Here is a 15,829-nt window from a genome sequence, read left to right as displayed (position 1 = left end):
TTTTTTCTATAAATGTACCATAGTCGACTTTTTAATTTAATTGCATAAATTTAAATGAATATGACTTTTCAGCACCTTTTCGGCCAATAGGCTGTTTTTAAACCGCAGTTTTTGAAGCAAAAAAAAGAGAGGGGGGGACAGGAAAAGCTCAAGGAAAATGTATCCCTTTAAATTCAACGTATGTCTTTACACTGGTCTTTTGTGCTTCCCTTGCCGTGTTAAAAATCCTGCTTGCTACATTTTTGGTTCATATCTGGCGAGTTACGAAAAAAAAAAAAAAAAATCCACACCAAAAACTCACCTCCCCATTGAGGCCTGGTTCACACCAGTGCATTTTTTAGTGCTTTTTGCAGAAACACACCACAGTCCATTTAACATGGTTTCCTATAGGATACGTCCACATCTATGCTTTTTTTTTGAGCCGCTGCAGTTTTTGAAAGGATCCGGGACTTTTTAAACACAAAATGGTGCGTAGACTTTAATGGAGTTGCTGCAGAAAACGTATGTAGTTGCAAAAACAGAGCAGTGCAAAGCTGACAAAACACAAACTGCATTGGTGTGAACTAGGCCTGAAATACATTGAAAACGCAGCAAAAATGCACACATTTTGCTCTTTTTTGAGTCACATGACCTATGAAAAATGCACTCCTAAACGTGGCAAAATCGTGACCAATTCCGAGGGTAAAATTGCGCGTTTTCGGCTGCCATTAACTGCACCTTTTTTTTCCTATCAGTAAAATACCGATAACAGTGTTATCCCTACTCTATAGTGTGTACTTGTCTCAATCCAGAGCACCAAGTCTCATATCTTTCTGTTGCTTCATTCCTCTGCTATCAGCATGAGTCATTTCTGACTCCCTTAACACTAAGAAGTAGAAACGGTGCAAGGGAGGGGGCTCTAGCTCACAACCCGTGATTGACCGCCTCCACTGTGGTCCTGTGTGAAAGGGAGTGTGTCCCTTCCCATCAGTCAGCTCTCACTGAGCTCTGTAGAGTGTAACCTCAGCTCCGTGCCCCCTGCTTCCCTGCTTTCTGAAAGCTCAGACCAGCTATATAAATTCTGTACTTTGAAACTATGTAGAGGCGAGAGGACTTCAGATAAAAATACAACTTATGTAGGAGGATTTCTTAAATCATTGTGTATCACCTGAGGCTAGTCACTTTACTGGGTATATGTGCTGGTTTACAACCACTTTTTTTTTTTCTAAAGTCTGTACAGTTGTACCTTTTTTGCCTTAGTTTCCTTATTGAACAAAAATGACTTTCCTCCGTTCTGTTTGTTTTGTAATTCACACAGTTTGTCTTTTTTATAGCTTAGAGAATTCAGCACACAAAGCAGAAGCAGCAAGTAATAAGTTTGTATTTGGACAAAACATGATTGAGAGAGTTCTGGTGAGTATCATCTCTGTGATACATATGCATACTCCACAGCATTGCAGTGTGCTGGTTTTAATGCTAGTTGTTGCTGGCTTTCCTTTTTGCTAAAACCTAACCACGTGCCCCACTTCTTTTCTGCAGGGCCGTGGGGGTCCCCTGCATGGAGAATATGCTGATCGTGTTGTCTTCACTGCATTACATTCTAAGCTTTCTTTGGCATAGCCTTGGAAACTTATTGTTCAGTGGATTTCTAAAACCGTCTTGCATTAGTGCATCTCAGCCCATGCTAGAAAGCACTGGCTTTTCATAGGTGGGCTGTGTGCAGTAAAACCAGATAAGCTGTTTCTACATTGGTAACCTTGTGTTCCTTATCACTGCTGTTAAAGTAGATTGGCAGGGCTTCTCTGCAGGGCTACCCATGCCAATGGTCAGTGTGAGGAGTGGAAACACGTGTGTTAAGTTTTTTTTTTTTTTACCACTCTATGCTTCAAAGTGAAAGACCTCTTTAAAGCACTATTAAACCCAAAACCTTTTTTTATATTGCAGCTTATTAATTCTTAGATGTGATGGGTGCATTAGTTTTTCTTTTTTAAGCATTCTTTCTTCTTTTAATCTGGTAATTTGGCCAGCAAGTCTGTTGTTTTTTCATATACTCAAGCTCTGCAGAGCTTATCAGTTTACATGGATGAGACAAACCACTCAACATGGTAGAGGTGATTAAAAAGATCAGCTTTTATTTATTCATGCAAAGCCTTTATCCCAAATGGAATTAAATGGTTTTCTGTAACTAAGTGTGAGCTGGCGTGTGACCTACCTCCACCAGATTGACAATGTTGCTGTCTGCTGTGCCTCTTGTGCTCATTTCTCCAGAGATGTATCTCACTAATATAGGAGGTGTGTGTCCAAACCACAGGTGAAAATGGGGAGAAAAGCTAAAGAAAAGCAAACTAATGCAGCCACCACATCTAAGCTGCAATATAATACATTTTTGTTTGGGTTAAATACCGCTTTTAAATCATAAATTCACACTGAATTTAATTTTTTTTTTTCCCCCTTCAAGTGGGAATTCAAGTCTAAATGTAATCGTTCTCCTGTAGCAGAGATGTTTCTTAAAACTTTTTGGGACCCCCTAGCAGCTCTTGCATAATGTGCAAGTATGCTCGACATTTGTCTATTATTACATGCTAATCATATCATGGCTCCATGTACAATTTGTAAGTAAAATATATATGCTAGCAGGCATTGAAGAGGCATTTATGACAGAATAGACGTAGAGTCTTATGTTATGAAAAGCCATCCTCCTCATTTTATTTTTTTTTCTCCTCATTTTGCATTAAAATCTTGTCATCCGCTGGTCTTCACTTCATTGCATGCTAATTTTAAAAACCTATACAGTGGGTTTCTAAAACCATCCTGCACTAATGCATCTCAGCCCGCACTTGAAACCACTGGCTTTTCATAGGTGGGCTGTGTTGCAGTAAAATAAGATGAGCTGTTTGTGCATTTGTAGGCTCACATTTCCTCTAAAGAAGTATTTTTTCTTTTTAAACCATTGAAGTCTGACTCTTCTCTGAGTATTGCTATGTACTACCTAGCAGTTCTCAGATCGGTTTCCCTGGTTGTGTACCTCAGGACCGTACTCAGACCCCACTGTGTGGGGTACACCTGTGATATTTGCTTTGGGCACTGGATCCTGTGTTGGATGCTCACCTTGGCATGGAGTAGAACATATAAAGTTAGCTGGAGGGTGTTCTACAGATTCAGGGCCATGCTCTATATTTCTGTGGTACCCAGACCTTAAAGACCCCTTTCCTGAATATAAAAAAAAAAAATCCATTCTGCACTCCTGGACCATGGATCCTGGCAAATCATAGAGGATCTAATAGCATGTAGTCCGCAAACAGCCCATAGGAAGCACAGAACACTGCTCAGGGTGATAGCAGTTCCCTTGTCCCAGAGCAATATCCTATTCTGAATCCGCTCTCCTCATCTTACAATAGCTCCCCTTCAGGCACGCATCATGTGGCCTTTCTGACAACATCCGATTTCTCTGCCACTATATCTAAATTCTTTGGAGGACATTGATTTTGTACCCTTCAGCGGGGGCTCAGGAGGGCTTGGTAGTGCTCAAGCAAGGGAGGCAGGCTTGGTAGTGTTCTGGCGGGGGAGGCGGGCTTGGCAGTGCTTGGTCCGGGGGAGGCGGGCTCAGCTGACCGTCTCGCGTGCTCTGTCCGCTGCCTGTGACCGTCTCGCGTGCTCTGTCCGCTGCCTGTGACCGTCTCGCGTGCTCTGTCCGCTGCCTGTGACCGTCTCGCGTGCTCTGTCCGCTGCCTGTGACCGTCTCGCGTGCTCTGTCCGCTGCCTGTGACCGTCTCGCGTGCTCTGTCCGCTGCCTGTGACCGTCTCGCGTGCTCTGTCCGCTGCCTGTGACCGTCTCGCGTGCTCTGTCCGCTGCCTGTGACCGTCTCGCGTGCTCTGTCCGCTGCCTGTGACCGTCTCGCGTGCTCTGTCCGCTGCCTGTGACCGTCTCGCGTGCTCTGTCCGCTGCCTGTGACCGTCTCGCGTGCTCTGTCCGCTGCCTGTGACCGTCTCGCGTGCTCTGTCCGCTGCCTGTGACCGTCTCGCGTGCTCTGTCCGCTGCCTGTGACCGTCTCGCGTGCTCTGTCCGCTGCCTGTGACCGTCTCGCGTGCTCTGTCCGCTGCCTGTGACCGTCTCGCGTGCTCTGTCCGCTGCCTGTGACCGTCTCGCGTGCTCTGTCCGCTGCCTGTGACCGTCTCGCGTGCTCTGTCCGCTGCCTGTGACCGTCTCGCGTGCTCTGTCCGCTGCCTGTGACCGTCTCGCGTGCTCTGTCCGCTGCCTGTGACCGTCTCGCGTGCTCTGTCCGCTGCCTGTGACCGTCTCGCGTGCTCTGTCCGCTGCCTGTGACCGTCTCGCGTGCTCTGTCCGCTGCCTGTGACCGTCTCGCGTGCTCTGTCCGCTGCCTGTGACCGTCTCGCGTGCTCTGTCCGCTGCCTGTGACCGTCTCGCGTGCTCTGTCCGCTGCCTGTGACCGTCTCGCGTGCTCTGTCCGCTGCCTGTGACCGTCTCGCGTGCTCTGTCCGCTGCCTGTGACCGTCTCGCGTGCTCTGTCCGCTGCCTGTGACCGTCTCGCGTGCTCTGTCCGCTGCCTGTGACCGTCTCGCCTCATTTGAGGCAATTCCCTTTGCCCAATTTCACTCCAGACTCCTTCAGTCCAACATCCTCAAGATATGGAACAGACAAATCCAATCCTTAAACTGCCCAGTGCTTTCTTTCCAGTCAGGTGAAAATCTCCCCGATATGGTGGATTTCCGTTCCTACCCTGGAATCGGGAAAGATGTGGTAATGACAGATGCAAGCTTTATAATATTCACAACTGACCATCAACATTCTGGAGCTGAGAATCCTCATACTGCCTCTACAACACTGGACATCCTTTCTGCAAGGTCACCCAGTCAAAGTACAATCTGACAATGCCACAGCAGCATCCTACATTATCAAGGGGAAGCAGAAGCCTATCAGCCCTGAAACAAATAAATCTAATACACTCATGGCCAGAATCTTACAATCCAGCTTTATTGGCAGTCCATATTTCAGGGGTGGACAACTGGCAGGCAGATTATTTACCCAGAGAAGTCGTCTATACATCCAGAGATCTTTCAAAATCTCTGTCAGAGGTGGGAATATCTAGATGTGGATATTCTGGCAATGCATTTTGGAGCAGTTTTTCCTTTGTCAAGTCAAAGAACTTGAAACTGCTCCAAAACATGTCATAGCAACCAGGATGTCCTCTGATTACCCGGATGAAGATTTTCCAGGCCTGTACACAGCGTGCACACTGCTACACAGCAGCTCTGCTCTTCACAGACATTGTGCATCCAGGACTTGTATTCACTGCTGCCAGCTACTCCACACAGCAACCGCATCCCACAGGGTTTTCACCACCTCCACTGTCCTGCAAGTTCAACCCTTTTTTTTTTTTTTTCTTTATTTCTGCAGTGGAAGTTTAACAATTATTTCCATTATTGCCAAGCCACCTAAAGCTGTTTTCTTCCACTAGCGTCTTGATAACCATTACTTCCATTATTGCTAAACCACCTAAAGCTGTCTTCTTCCACTAGTTTCTTGTTCGATTAGTGTTTTGCATGGTGTAAGGATAAAAGGCTCAATCCTAGGTAACACTGTAACACTTGTTTTCTGATCTCTCTTCAGTCCGGTCTTCACCATCGTCTGGCCCTGAGTACCCTCAAGGGACAGGTTTCTGCCTTCCAGAATCCCCTTGCCTTTAGGACTTCTCTAAAAAGGAATTTCTCATATTCATATTTATGTGAAAGAGTCCAGCAGGGGCTTCAGGGGTTTAATATCCTGGGAGTGTGTGTAAATCTAAAAAGCTGACTGTTGGTTGCCAGATGGAAGTGATCCAATGGTTGTGCTTTCATATACCCTCATATGTTTCGGTCCCATTTTTGTCCCCTATGTGATGGGGGAAAAGTTTTTTGGTAAAAACAAATTTAAATTGTAAAAACAAAAAAAAAAAAACTTTTTTGAGCCTTCCCCCTGTTCCCACATGAATGTATAAATGTAAATGCACGCATTGGGAAGGGAGGGGAGCCTGTGCATGAAAACTTAGCGTGTTAGACTTTATATCGCCTTGCACGCCAGAGTGTGACCAATAATTTTAGGCCTGTTATTCTTGGTTAAAGCTGAATTCCAGGAATTCTGCTCCTTTTGTAAAAAGGGAAGGCACACTGAGTTTTGTCCAACAAGGGGTATGACTTATAGTACTCCTGTAAGAAGCTAAAAAGAAAAATCCTCCTGCGCTTATATGGATGTACGTAATTAAAACCTCTATCGCCCAACCTGACCCAATAGGTGAAAAAACAATAAATATTTAAATGGAAAGCGCTAATAATAAACAATAATAAATGACAAATCGACATATAATGATGATAATAATAGTGCTCTAAACCCAAATTGGATCCAATGAAGTGCAAAACTTGTGAAACGCACAGGAATCACCTGTGGCAACACTCAGTGAATACAAATCCCCCCCTTTTCCCTATAACAGGGAATATATTGTGATAAGTAAATAAACCGTGATCCCTTATAATAAAAGAGGGAAAAATTTCAAATTGTGTTTTAGTGCCATTCTTAAATAAATGATGATCCAATATAAAAAATTGTGATTAACCATACATATGGCAAAATAAAAAACTCTCACATAATGTCCAATTAACAGCTCACTCTCCACTCAGGGTCCTGCTCTGGTGTCCTGGACCCGTCACTCAGCATCCCCGCCATCCCTCTCCCGGGATCACTATCCTGCAGTGGTCCGTCACACAGCCCGGATAGTGATTCCGGGAGAGGGACAGCGGGGATGCTGCGGTGATGGGTCCAGGACACCAGAGCAGGGGACCCTGAGTGGAGAGTGAGCTATATTGCATTACCATTACCTGAAAGAAGTAAGTGATACTGCTGAAGGGAGCACATATGACGACCTCTCCTGTGATGAGAAAGTATCCTTAAGGATCGTTGGGGTGATCCTAAAAAGTGAGTTGGCCCTTGTGGTCACGGTTTGGAGGTGAGCGGGCATTTCTGCTGTTTTGAGGATTTGGCACAAAAGTGGAAACCACTAGTTCACTTCATCACCTGCATGATTTGGTTTTTGAAGATCACAAATATGTTAATTGGACATGGTGTGAGTTTTTTTCATTTTGCTATATGTATGGTTAAAAACAAATAAATAAATGATGAACCAATATAAAAAATTAAGTATGGCAATAAACACAATTTGAATTTTTTTTTTTGCCCTTTTATTATACGGGATCACGGTTTATTTACTTATCACAATATAGTCCCTGTTATAGGGACAAAGGGGGATTTGTATTCACTGAGTGTTGCCACAGGTGATTCCTGTGCGTTTCACAAGTTTTGCACTTCATTGGATCCAATTTGGGATCAGGGCACTATGTGTTTATTAACATTTATATGTTGATTTGTCATTTATTATTAGCGCTTTACCATTTAAATATTTATAGTACTCCTGTAAGACTGCTATCACTATTTCCGGGAGCCTGACGCTGATCCCACTGATCTCTGTATCTTCAACAGAACAGTTGCTGGCATTGCTGTGCCCACCTCTCTCCTCCTGCCCAATCACAGAAGCCTTTGTATTCTGTAAACTCATAGGGGAAGGGCAGGCAAAGGTGTTCTGTGTGCTTCTCTTTTAGATCCTGGAATGATAGAGCAGTAAACTTGTCAGATGTAAATCGAGATAAGTCCAGGAGATGACACGCACCTTGTCGAACGTAAAGTGGTAGTAAAGTCACTTTGTATATTTTTACCTACAGGTAAGCTTATAATAAAACTTACCTGTAGGTAAAATGAATATCTCCTAAACAGTCACCATTTAGAAGATATTTTATGGAGCAGCAGCCTGTGACAATACTGGCGCATGTGCTCTGAAGTAACGGCGTGCCTGTATCATACCTTCAGAGCTGTGTGCTGTGGCCGGCACTCCCACGCTCATGTGCAGGAGTAATGTCATCAGTGGCTCGGCCATTGAAGCAGCCATAGCCTGCAAACCCAGAAGGAGAACCGGGTGAATATGGAAGCCTTCAGCAGTGACAGCATGCTACTGGACAGCTTTGTTCTAAGAGGTCTTAATGTGTTTGTATGCGATGCATACAGGCACATCATGATATTACCTTGCAGGGAGAAATTTTTTTTTCTATACCACTCTAAAGGCCAAGTTCACCTTTTAAAATAAATAAAATTCACATTATTATTTTGCAGGTAAAAAAATTTGCATTTATAACCTCTACCCGCCCGGCCTATGGCCAAATGGCGGCCGGCAAAAACACTCACCTTTCCGGGTGGACATATGGCATCCTTTCGGGCATTCGCAATTTGCGCGCCTGCAGAGCCGCGCAGCGGCACGATCTGCCACCGGCCCTGTACCTCGGACACTGCTGATGACCGATCTGAGTACCAGCCCCGTTGCCGGTACCATGTGACCTGCTGTGACCAATCACAGCAGGTCACATGACAATTGTATACAATGGATGGCTTCATTCATGCCATCCATTGTATACTAGTGTGTCTAGCTGCGAATGGTCACAGCGATCACATGCACAAGCTGGGCCAATCACAGCCCAGCTGTGTCATGTGATTAGCCTTGGCCAAATCACAGCTAAGCACAAAAAAAAAAAAAACCCTGAATGAATCGATGTCATTCAGGTAAATCCTTGCTTATAGCAAAGTAATTCTTTGCTATAAACAAATTGTGTAAAAAAAAATAAATAAATAATTACTTACCACAGTAGTACAATGTTACTATGGTAACATTGTACTGCTTTGGTCATAGTGAAATATGAAAAAAAAATCTTAAAGAAAAAATGTAATAATAAATTAAAAATAATAAAAAAAATTAAAATTTTTTTTTTTCATACTGTCACCAGTCAGTGTCCCTGATCACCGCCATGCCAGTTATATGATAACGCTGTACTGCACTGGTGACAAAAAAAAAATAGTGAAAATTAATTTTTTTTAATTTTCCGAAAAATTATGACAAAAAAAATACAACTTCTAAAAACTTGCCATGCCTCTTATGAAGTACATCGGACTGTCTACTCTGCAAAAAGGGGTCATTTGGGGGATATCTGTACTGTTCTGACATTCTTGGACCTCAAGAAATTAGATTGGCTGTCAGTACTTCAGGATTGATCAATATTCAGATATATCCCATAGTTTGTGAACTCTATAACTTTCCTACAAACTAAATAATACATCCTAATTTGGGTTATTTTCACCAAAGACGTAGCAGAATGCATCTTGGCCTAAATTTATGAGGAACAATTATTTGCAAACTTTTATAACATAAACAAAGAAAAACGTGTTGTTTTCTAAATGTTTGGTTTTTTTTTTTGTTAATTTAGCAAAAAATAAAAACCCCAGTGGTGATTAAATACCACCAAAAGAAAGCTCTAGTTGTGTGAAGAAAATGATAAAATTTTAGTTTGTGTACAATGTTGTATGACCCCGTAATTGTTCAAAGCGTGAGAGTGCTGAAACCTGAAAATTGGCCTGGGCAGGAAGGGGGTAAAAGTGCCCTGTATGGAAGAGGTTAATTATTTTGTGTTTTTCATTAGCCTGTAAAGCATTGTACCCGTGATCAGCAGATAGTGGGTGCAGTGCCAGGCTCCTGCAGAATGACAGTAACGCTGTCTGTGCCCCTACCTCTAATATGGGAAGGCAGATACTGATGTGGCTGTGTGGGCGGAGCCCGGCACAGCCACAGTGTTTTTAGGCCCCATTCACACCTGAGCATTTTGTAGCTCAAAGCTTGGAAACGCTTGGGGACAAAAAAAATCAATATAACACTATGGAGGTGGTTCACTTTGCCACTCCAAGTCACCTGAAGCAGAACAATTGGAGCTCAAAAAAGTTTTGGAGCTACTTTTGTAGCTCCGTTCGGGCACATTGATGCGGTTTTTTTTGGCGCATTTTAATTCCCATAGAAATGCATGGACACACGCAAATCATGCGTTTTATCACACGCCAAAGATAGTTTTTCTGGCATGGCAAAAACATAGCCACAATTGATAATACAAAAACTTGCTAATACAAAAACGCAAGAGCTCAAAAAGCCCGAAACCGCCTGAACAAATTGGACATAAACATTTGCAAATGCGTGACAAAACGCGCAAAAGTATTCACAAAATTACTACTCGGGTGTGACTGAAGCCTTAATTGTGTGCAGGGAGGAGGTCCACCGCCCGCTGTCACAAGAAGAGAAAGGTAGATCGGGGAAGGTGGTGGATGCTGAACGTGTTAAATGCTTCATTCGTTTAAATGCTAAATACATGTTCAAAAAGATGGACTAATCCTTTAATTCAGTGTGCCCTCACGTTTTACAGAGTGGCTAAAGTCCTGGAATTCAGCTTTAACTCTCTTAAGTGATGATGAAGTGAGGGGCTTTTAAAGTGTCGCCTATAGAAAATACAGGGTATTGAAGTTTTTTGTTATTTTATGGGCTCAAACCATTTTAAAGGCTTGATTTGTCGCATAGCCATTTACTTGGTGCAACATCTTCCTTTTTTTATTTTTTTTTTATTTGGATAATGTATTGCATTTGTGTGTCCTAAAATTAACCTTTTATCTTTTTTACTGAAAATTTGCGTTTTGTAAACCATTGTGCTAATATCGTAAAAATTAACTACCAATATTTTATTCTCTAGGGTTTCTGCTTTCAGAAACTATGTAATGTTTTGGGGTTATCTATAAACTTCAGACCTAAAATTTTTTTCTTTTTTAGATGTGTGCAAAACATGGAAATGTGAAAAAGGTTAGGGTGCCTTCTTGGTCACCATCAACATGTTGGACATGTTTTTTTTCTTGTGGCCTGTTGGCAGTTCTCAGTTTTTATGTTGCTGCTCACCCCTCGGTTTCATTTCTTGGGTGCGTCCCATGATCAGCGAAATGATAGGAATTTTGACTTGCCTATAATTTCGTTGTCATGCATATGACACCGGTCCCTTCCCTCTGTGCCTTCCTGTGATCGTTCCTTTTTGCTTGCTGAAAAAAAAACTGGAACCTCCAAGTGGGCAGGGTTATATAGGTATGTTGTAGGGGTGGCAGTGTCCAGTCACCCACCTTAAGGTTGCAGCTTATAACCCATAGTCTATAAATATCAGTCCTCCAAAATATAGAATGTACAGCTAAGACAAATTCCTTTTTCTTTTTTTTTTCTTCTGTTTTTAGAGCCCACCCAAAGTAGAGACAAGTTCTGATAGCAATAAGGAAAATACTGGTCTGGAGTCTGGTTCAGAGGGATCTTCATTGGAAAATACCCCAGACAAATGTAAGCGGTGTGTGTGAATTTTTTTTTTTCTTTTTGGTCTGAGCCATATTAAATGTAGTACTCATGATGTCTCTTGAATGTTTTGTAGCCAATAACATCTCTGAGTCACTAGCGGAATCTGCAGCTGCTTACACAAAGGCCACAGCAAAACGGTGTTTACTGGAAAAAGTGGAAGTGATCACAGGAGAAGAAGCAGAGAGTAATGTACTACAAGTAAGGGGACAGCAGCGTTCCACACAGCCTTACTACTTTTGTCTTCCTGGATGGATTGGTTGGTGTGCATTAAAGCAGAAATACATTTTGAAGCCACCAAAAGCTCTTACCATATGTGCAGATATGCTCAATCTATTTGCACAGATGGAGAGGGTGTATTTGAAGATAACTGTGCCATAATGTACAAAGGATGTGGTCATCCTTGCCACTGGTCATTCAGTCATTTGGCCAGTGTTTCGAATTCAGAATCTTTGGTTGTCTTAATTGGCCGGGCTAGGATGAAGCAACTCCCACACATAGGAAAAAAAAATTCTAAAAGGTAGAGAGAAGCATTTGACATACAGGGGTTGGTTTGCTAATGGCAATTCTACTGTGCACTGCAAGTGCAGTTGCTCCTGAGCTTAGTAAATTAAGTGAAGCTTCACTTTTGCACAGAATACCCAATCACATGCCTTTAGGAAATCAACCCTACAGAGTTCCTTCTGCCATTAAATAACACAAAAAAAAGCTTAGGACTTCCTAACAAACCACCTAGGTTTTTCTTTTAATGGTCATTTCTTTTGCTGCCTTGATTGTTTCCGCTTACTGAGATCTGATGGAATTATTACATGCTCATAATTAACAAGTGACTGCAGAATTTGACTTGATTTCTTCATGAAAATTAGACCCACATTTTTTCCTAGTTTGTTGAATATATTCTTTTTCCCCATGATTAATGGTGATATAGGAAAACCATAATGTTTTACTTACTGTAGCTTTTCGTCCCTTACACATCTTAGGTAGTATATATACAGGTTGTGGTAGAACCCCATAATCCAAGCACCATACTGGATAAGGGATATGTTTTTTATTGGTTATTTTGGACCTTAGAGTTTTATTATTTGATGTCTTTTGTAGTTTTGATATTTTCATTGTGAAAGATAGACCTATTTTTTTAGTTTGTTTTGAGGTTTTTTTTTTTTGTTTTTTTTCCCCTTACTTTGTTATGATGGACACACATGATGTGGTTGCAGTTTGTAGTGTAATGGCTTAACGATTTCCCATGAAATCCATGAATTGCAGCTAGCTGGTCCCAGAAACGTCCTGTTCTGAGTTAGTGTCCAGTGCATGCTTCACTATCCCCTCTCATTTGAATCATAAATATAGAGTGCTAATATGATGAAACGCATCTCTTTGATGCATGAGTGAGTGCTGTGTGTCTGTGAATGCTCTGCCTGCTTGTGTCTGTGTCAGATCTAAGTACTGCGTAGCTCTCACTTGCACAAGCACTACACTGAGAGGCTTAGGAATTATGGATAGTCTAGTTTCTTCACATGAAGTGTTATGTCTCTCACTAGAGGTCATGTATTAACCTATGAAGGGCCATTGCAAATACCACAGGTTCAATGCAAACTGCTGACGCAAGAATGTGAAAATTTACTCCTACAATAGGCTGTGTGCATAAAGGGCAACAAACTACATGATCAACGGCTTATACAAATTAAAAACACTGGTTGGAGATTATTATATTATTATTATACAGTATTTATAAAGCGCCAATAGTTCACTCAGTGCTGTACATTACAATAGGGGACAGACCAATAACAATACAATACAATGCAAAACATGAAGGGATCAAGGGCCCTGCTCTTTCGAGCTTACAATCTAGGAGGGAGGGGATGGTGGCACAGGAGGAGAAAGCTGTGGGGGATGGAGTGGTAGGAAGAGTGGAGGAGGTCGGCAAGTTATCAGGGGGTGGGGTAGGCTTCCCTGAAGAGGTGGGTTTTCAGAGTGCACCTAAAGGAGAGGAGAGTAGGTGATAATCTGATGGGTTGGGGCAGAGAGTTCCAGAGGATGGGTGACACCCTGGAGAAGTCCTGGAGGCGGGCATGGGAGGAGTAGACCAGGGAACTAGAGAGAAGGAGGTCTTGTGTGGAGCGGAGTGTTCGGTGGTACTTGGATATTAGGTCGGTGATGTAGTTCGGGGCAGTATGGTGGACAGCTTTGTACGTCAGTGTTAGGATTTTGAATTTGATCCATTGCGCAATCAGAAGCCAGTGGAGGGATTGGCAGAGGGGGGTGGCGTAAACGGAGCGGTTGGAAAGGTGAATGAGTCTGGCAGCCGTATTCAGGGTCGACTGAAGCGGGGATAGCCAGCGGCGAGGCAGGCCAGTAAGGAGGGAGTTGCAGTAATCGAGTCGTGATATGATGAGGGAGTGGATGAGCTGTTTAGTGGTTTATGGGGTTAGAAACGTGCGGATTTTGGTGATGTTGCGGAGGTGGAGTCTGCATGAGTTTGTTAAAGATTGGACTTGGGGCTGGAAGGATAGGTTGGAGTCCAGAATGACATTAAGTACTCTGGCCTGCGGGGTGGGTTTGATGGTGGCGTTGTTAGACATGATGGAGAAGTCAATGGGGGGTGGTGTGCGGGCTGGGGGGAAGACGAGAAACTCGGTTTTGGAGAGGTTCAGTTTAAGGAAGTGGAGCGACATCCAGTCTGATATGTCGTTCAGTAGGTGTGTGATTCAGGCGGAGACTGAGGGGGTGAGGTGGGGGGTTGAGAGATAGATTTGTGTGTCGTCGGCATATAGGTGGTAGTTGAAGCCGTGAGAGTGTATGAGTTGGCCAAGGGAGGAGGTGTAGATGGAGAAGAGAAAGGGCCCGAGGACGGAGCCTTGAGGGACCCCAACAGAGAGGGGGAGTGAGGGGGAGGTGGTAGCATTATAGGTAACGCTGAAAGAGTGTTGTGACAGGAGAGAGTGTTGTGACAGGAGAGAGCAGAATCTCTGAGGCCGAGGGAGTGTAGTTTTTTGAGGAGGAGGGGGTGGTCGACTGTGTTGAAGGCTGCGGAGAGGTCAAGGAGTAGGAGCACTGAATAGTGGCCATTAGCTTTGGCGGTTAGCAGGTCGTTGGAGAGTTTGAGTAAGGCAGTTTCGGTGGAGTGTAGGGGACGGAAGCTGGACTGTAGGGGATCGAGGAGGTTGTTGTCGTTGAGGTGAGAGCTTAGGCGGGTGTAGACTAGGCGCTCGAGGAGTTTGGATGTGAATGGGAGCAGGGAGATGGGTCTGAGGTTGTTCGGGTCATTGGGGTCCAGGGAGGGCATTTTAAGTATGGGGGTGATGTGTGCATGCTTCAGAGGGGAGGGAAAAGTGCTGGAGGAGAGGGAGAGATTAAAGATGTGGGTGAGGGAGCATAGGATGGAGATGGAAGGAGGTTGTAGGAGTTGTGAGGGGGCAGGTGGTGAGGCAGGCATCAGAGAGGACCTTGGAGACTTCCTCGATGGTAGTAAGGTCAAAGGTGCGGAGTGTTGAGGTGGCTTCAATATGAGGATTGGGGGGTGGGGTGGAAGTGGAGGTCAGAGCAGTGGTGGGGCCCTGGGAGAGGGGTGATGAGGGGGTAGCTGAGTGAGGGGGAACGGGGTTGAAGGGAGTTTGAGCAGTGACGAAGTCCCTGCAGGTTATGTTGAGGGAGAGGGGGGATGAGGGGGTAGCTATGTGAGAGGGGACCGGTTGAGAGGGAGTGTGAGTTGCAGCGATTCCTTGCGAATTGTGGCAATCTTGTTTTTGAAGTGATTGGCAATCTCAAGGGCGGTGAGTGAGGTGCTGGGTGGAGGTGGAGAGAGTAGAGAATTGAAGGTGGAGAAGAGTCGGCGAGGATTGGAGGAGAGGACCTTGATGAGGGTCAGGAAGTAGGCTTGTTTGGCTGCGTGGAGGGAGGAGGTGTAGGTGTGGAAGGCAGATTTGTAGCGGGTGAAGGCTTGTTGGGATTTGGTTTTGCGCCATAGTCGCTCCAGGGAACGTCTGTGTCGTTTGAGGGATTTGGTGTGATCTGTATGCCAGGCCTGGAGCAGTCGGGGTCTGATGTTGCGTGTGGTTAAAGGCGCTAGTGAGTCCAGGGCTGTTGACATTGAGTTGTTATAGGCAGTCATAGCCAAGTCAGGGCAGGACAGGGGAAGGATGCGGTCATAGAGTTGATCAGCTGCAGAGTGGAGGGGGGCAGGGTTAAGGTTGCCGAGGTTACGGCTGGTAGTAGTGTGACATTTGGAGGGGTAGGCGTTGGAGGACGAGGAGATAGAGAAGGTAATCAGGTTGTGGTCAGAGAGAGGGAAGGGGGTGTTAGTGAGGTTGTGGGGAGCTCAGCGGTTGGAGAAGAAGAGATCAAGGATATTACCGTCAGAGTGGGTGGTGGATTGTATGCACTGTGCAAGTGCAAAGGAGGAGGTTAAGTGGAGGAGATGGGATGTGGCCGGGTTTTCGAGGTTGACAGGAATGTTGAAATCCCCAAGGATGATGGTGGGTAGCTCAGAGGAGAGGAAGAAGGGTAGCCAGGAGGAAACGTCATCCAGGAAGCGGGATATGGATACAGAAGGCTGGTATATC

General features: G+C 44.3%; 1 protein-coding gene across 2 annotated transcripts in view; it reads left to right on the top strand.

The window, feature by feature from the left end:
- RANBP3 (RAN binding protein 3) overlaps positions 1-15,829 on the top strand; it is a 101,880-nt gene that overhangs the window by 79,078 nt on the left and 6,973 nt on the right. For both annotated transcript variants that reach the window (XM_089675763.1, XM_089675772.1), the window contains exons 11-13: positions 1,314-1,392; positions 11,159-11,258; positions 11,347-11,471. In XM_089675763.1, the coding sequence (XP_089531889.1) occupies positions 1,314-1,392; positions 11,159-11,258; positions 11,347-11,471 (304 nt within the window). The remainder of the gene's footprint in view (positions 1-1,313; positions 1,393-11,158; positions 11,259-11,346; positions 11,472-15,829) is intronic.

Source organism: Staurois parvus, unplaced genomic scaffold, assembly GCF_062004578.1.
Source record: "Staurois parvus isolate SC_StPar_1 unplaced genomic scaffold, SC_StPar_1.0 ptg000013l, whole genome shotgun sequence".
Taxonomy (NCBI): Eukaryota; Metazoa; Chordata; class Amphibia; order Anura; family Ranidae; genus Staurois; species Staurois parvus.
This window is presented reverse-complemented; position numbering and strand designations above follow the sequence as displayed.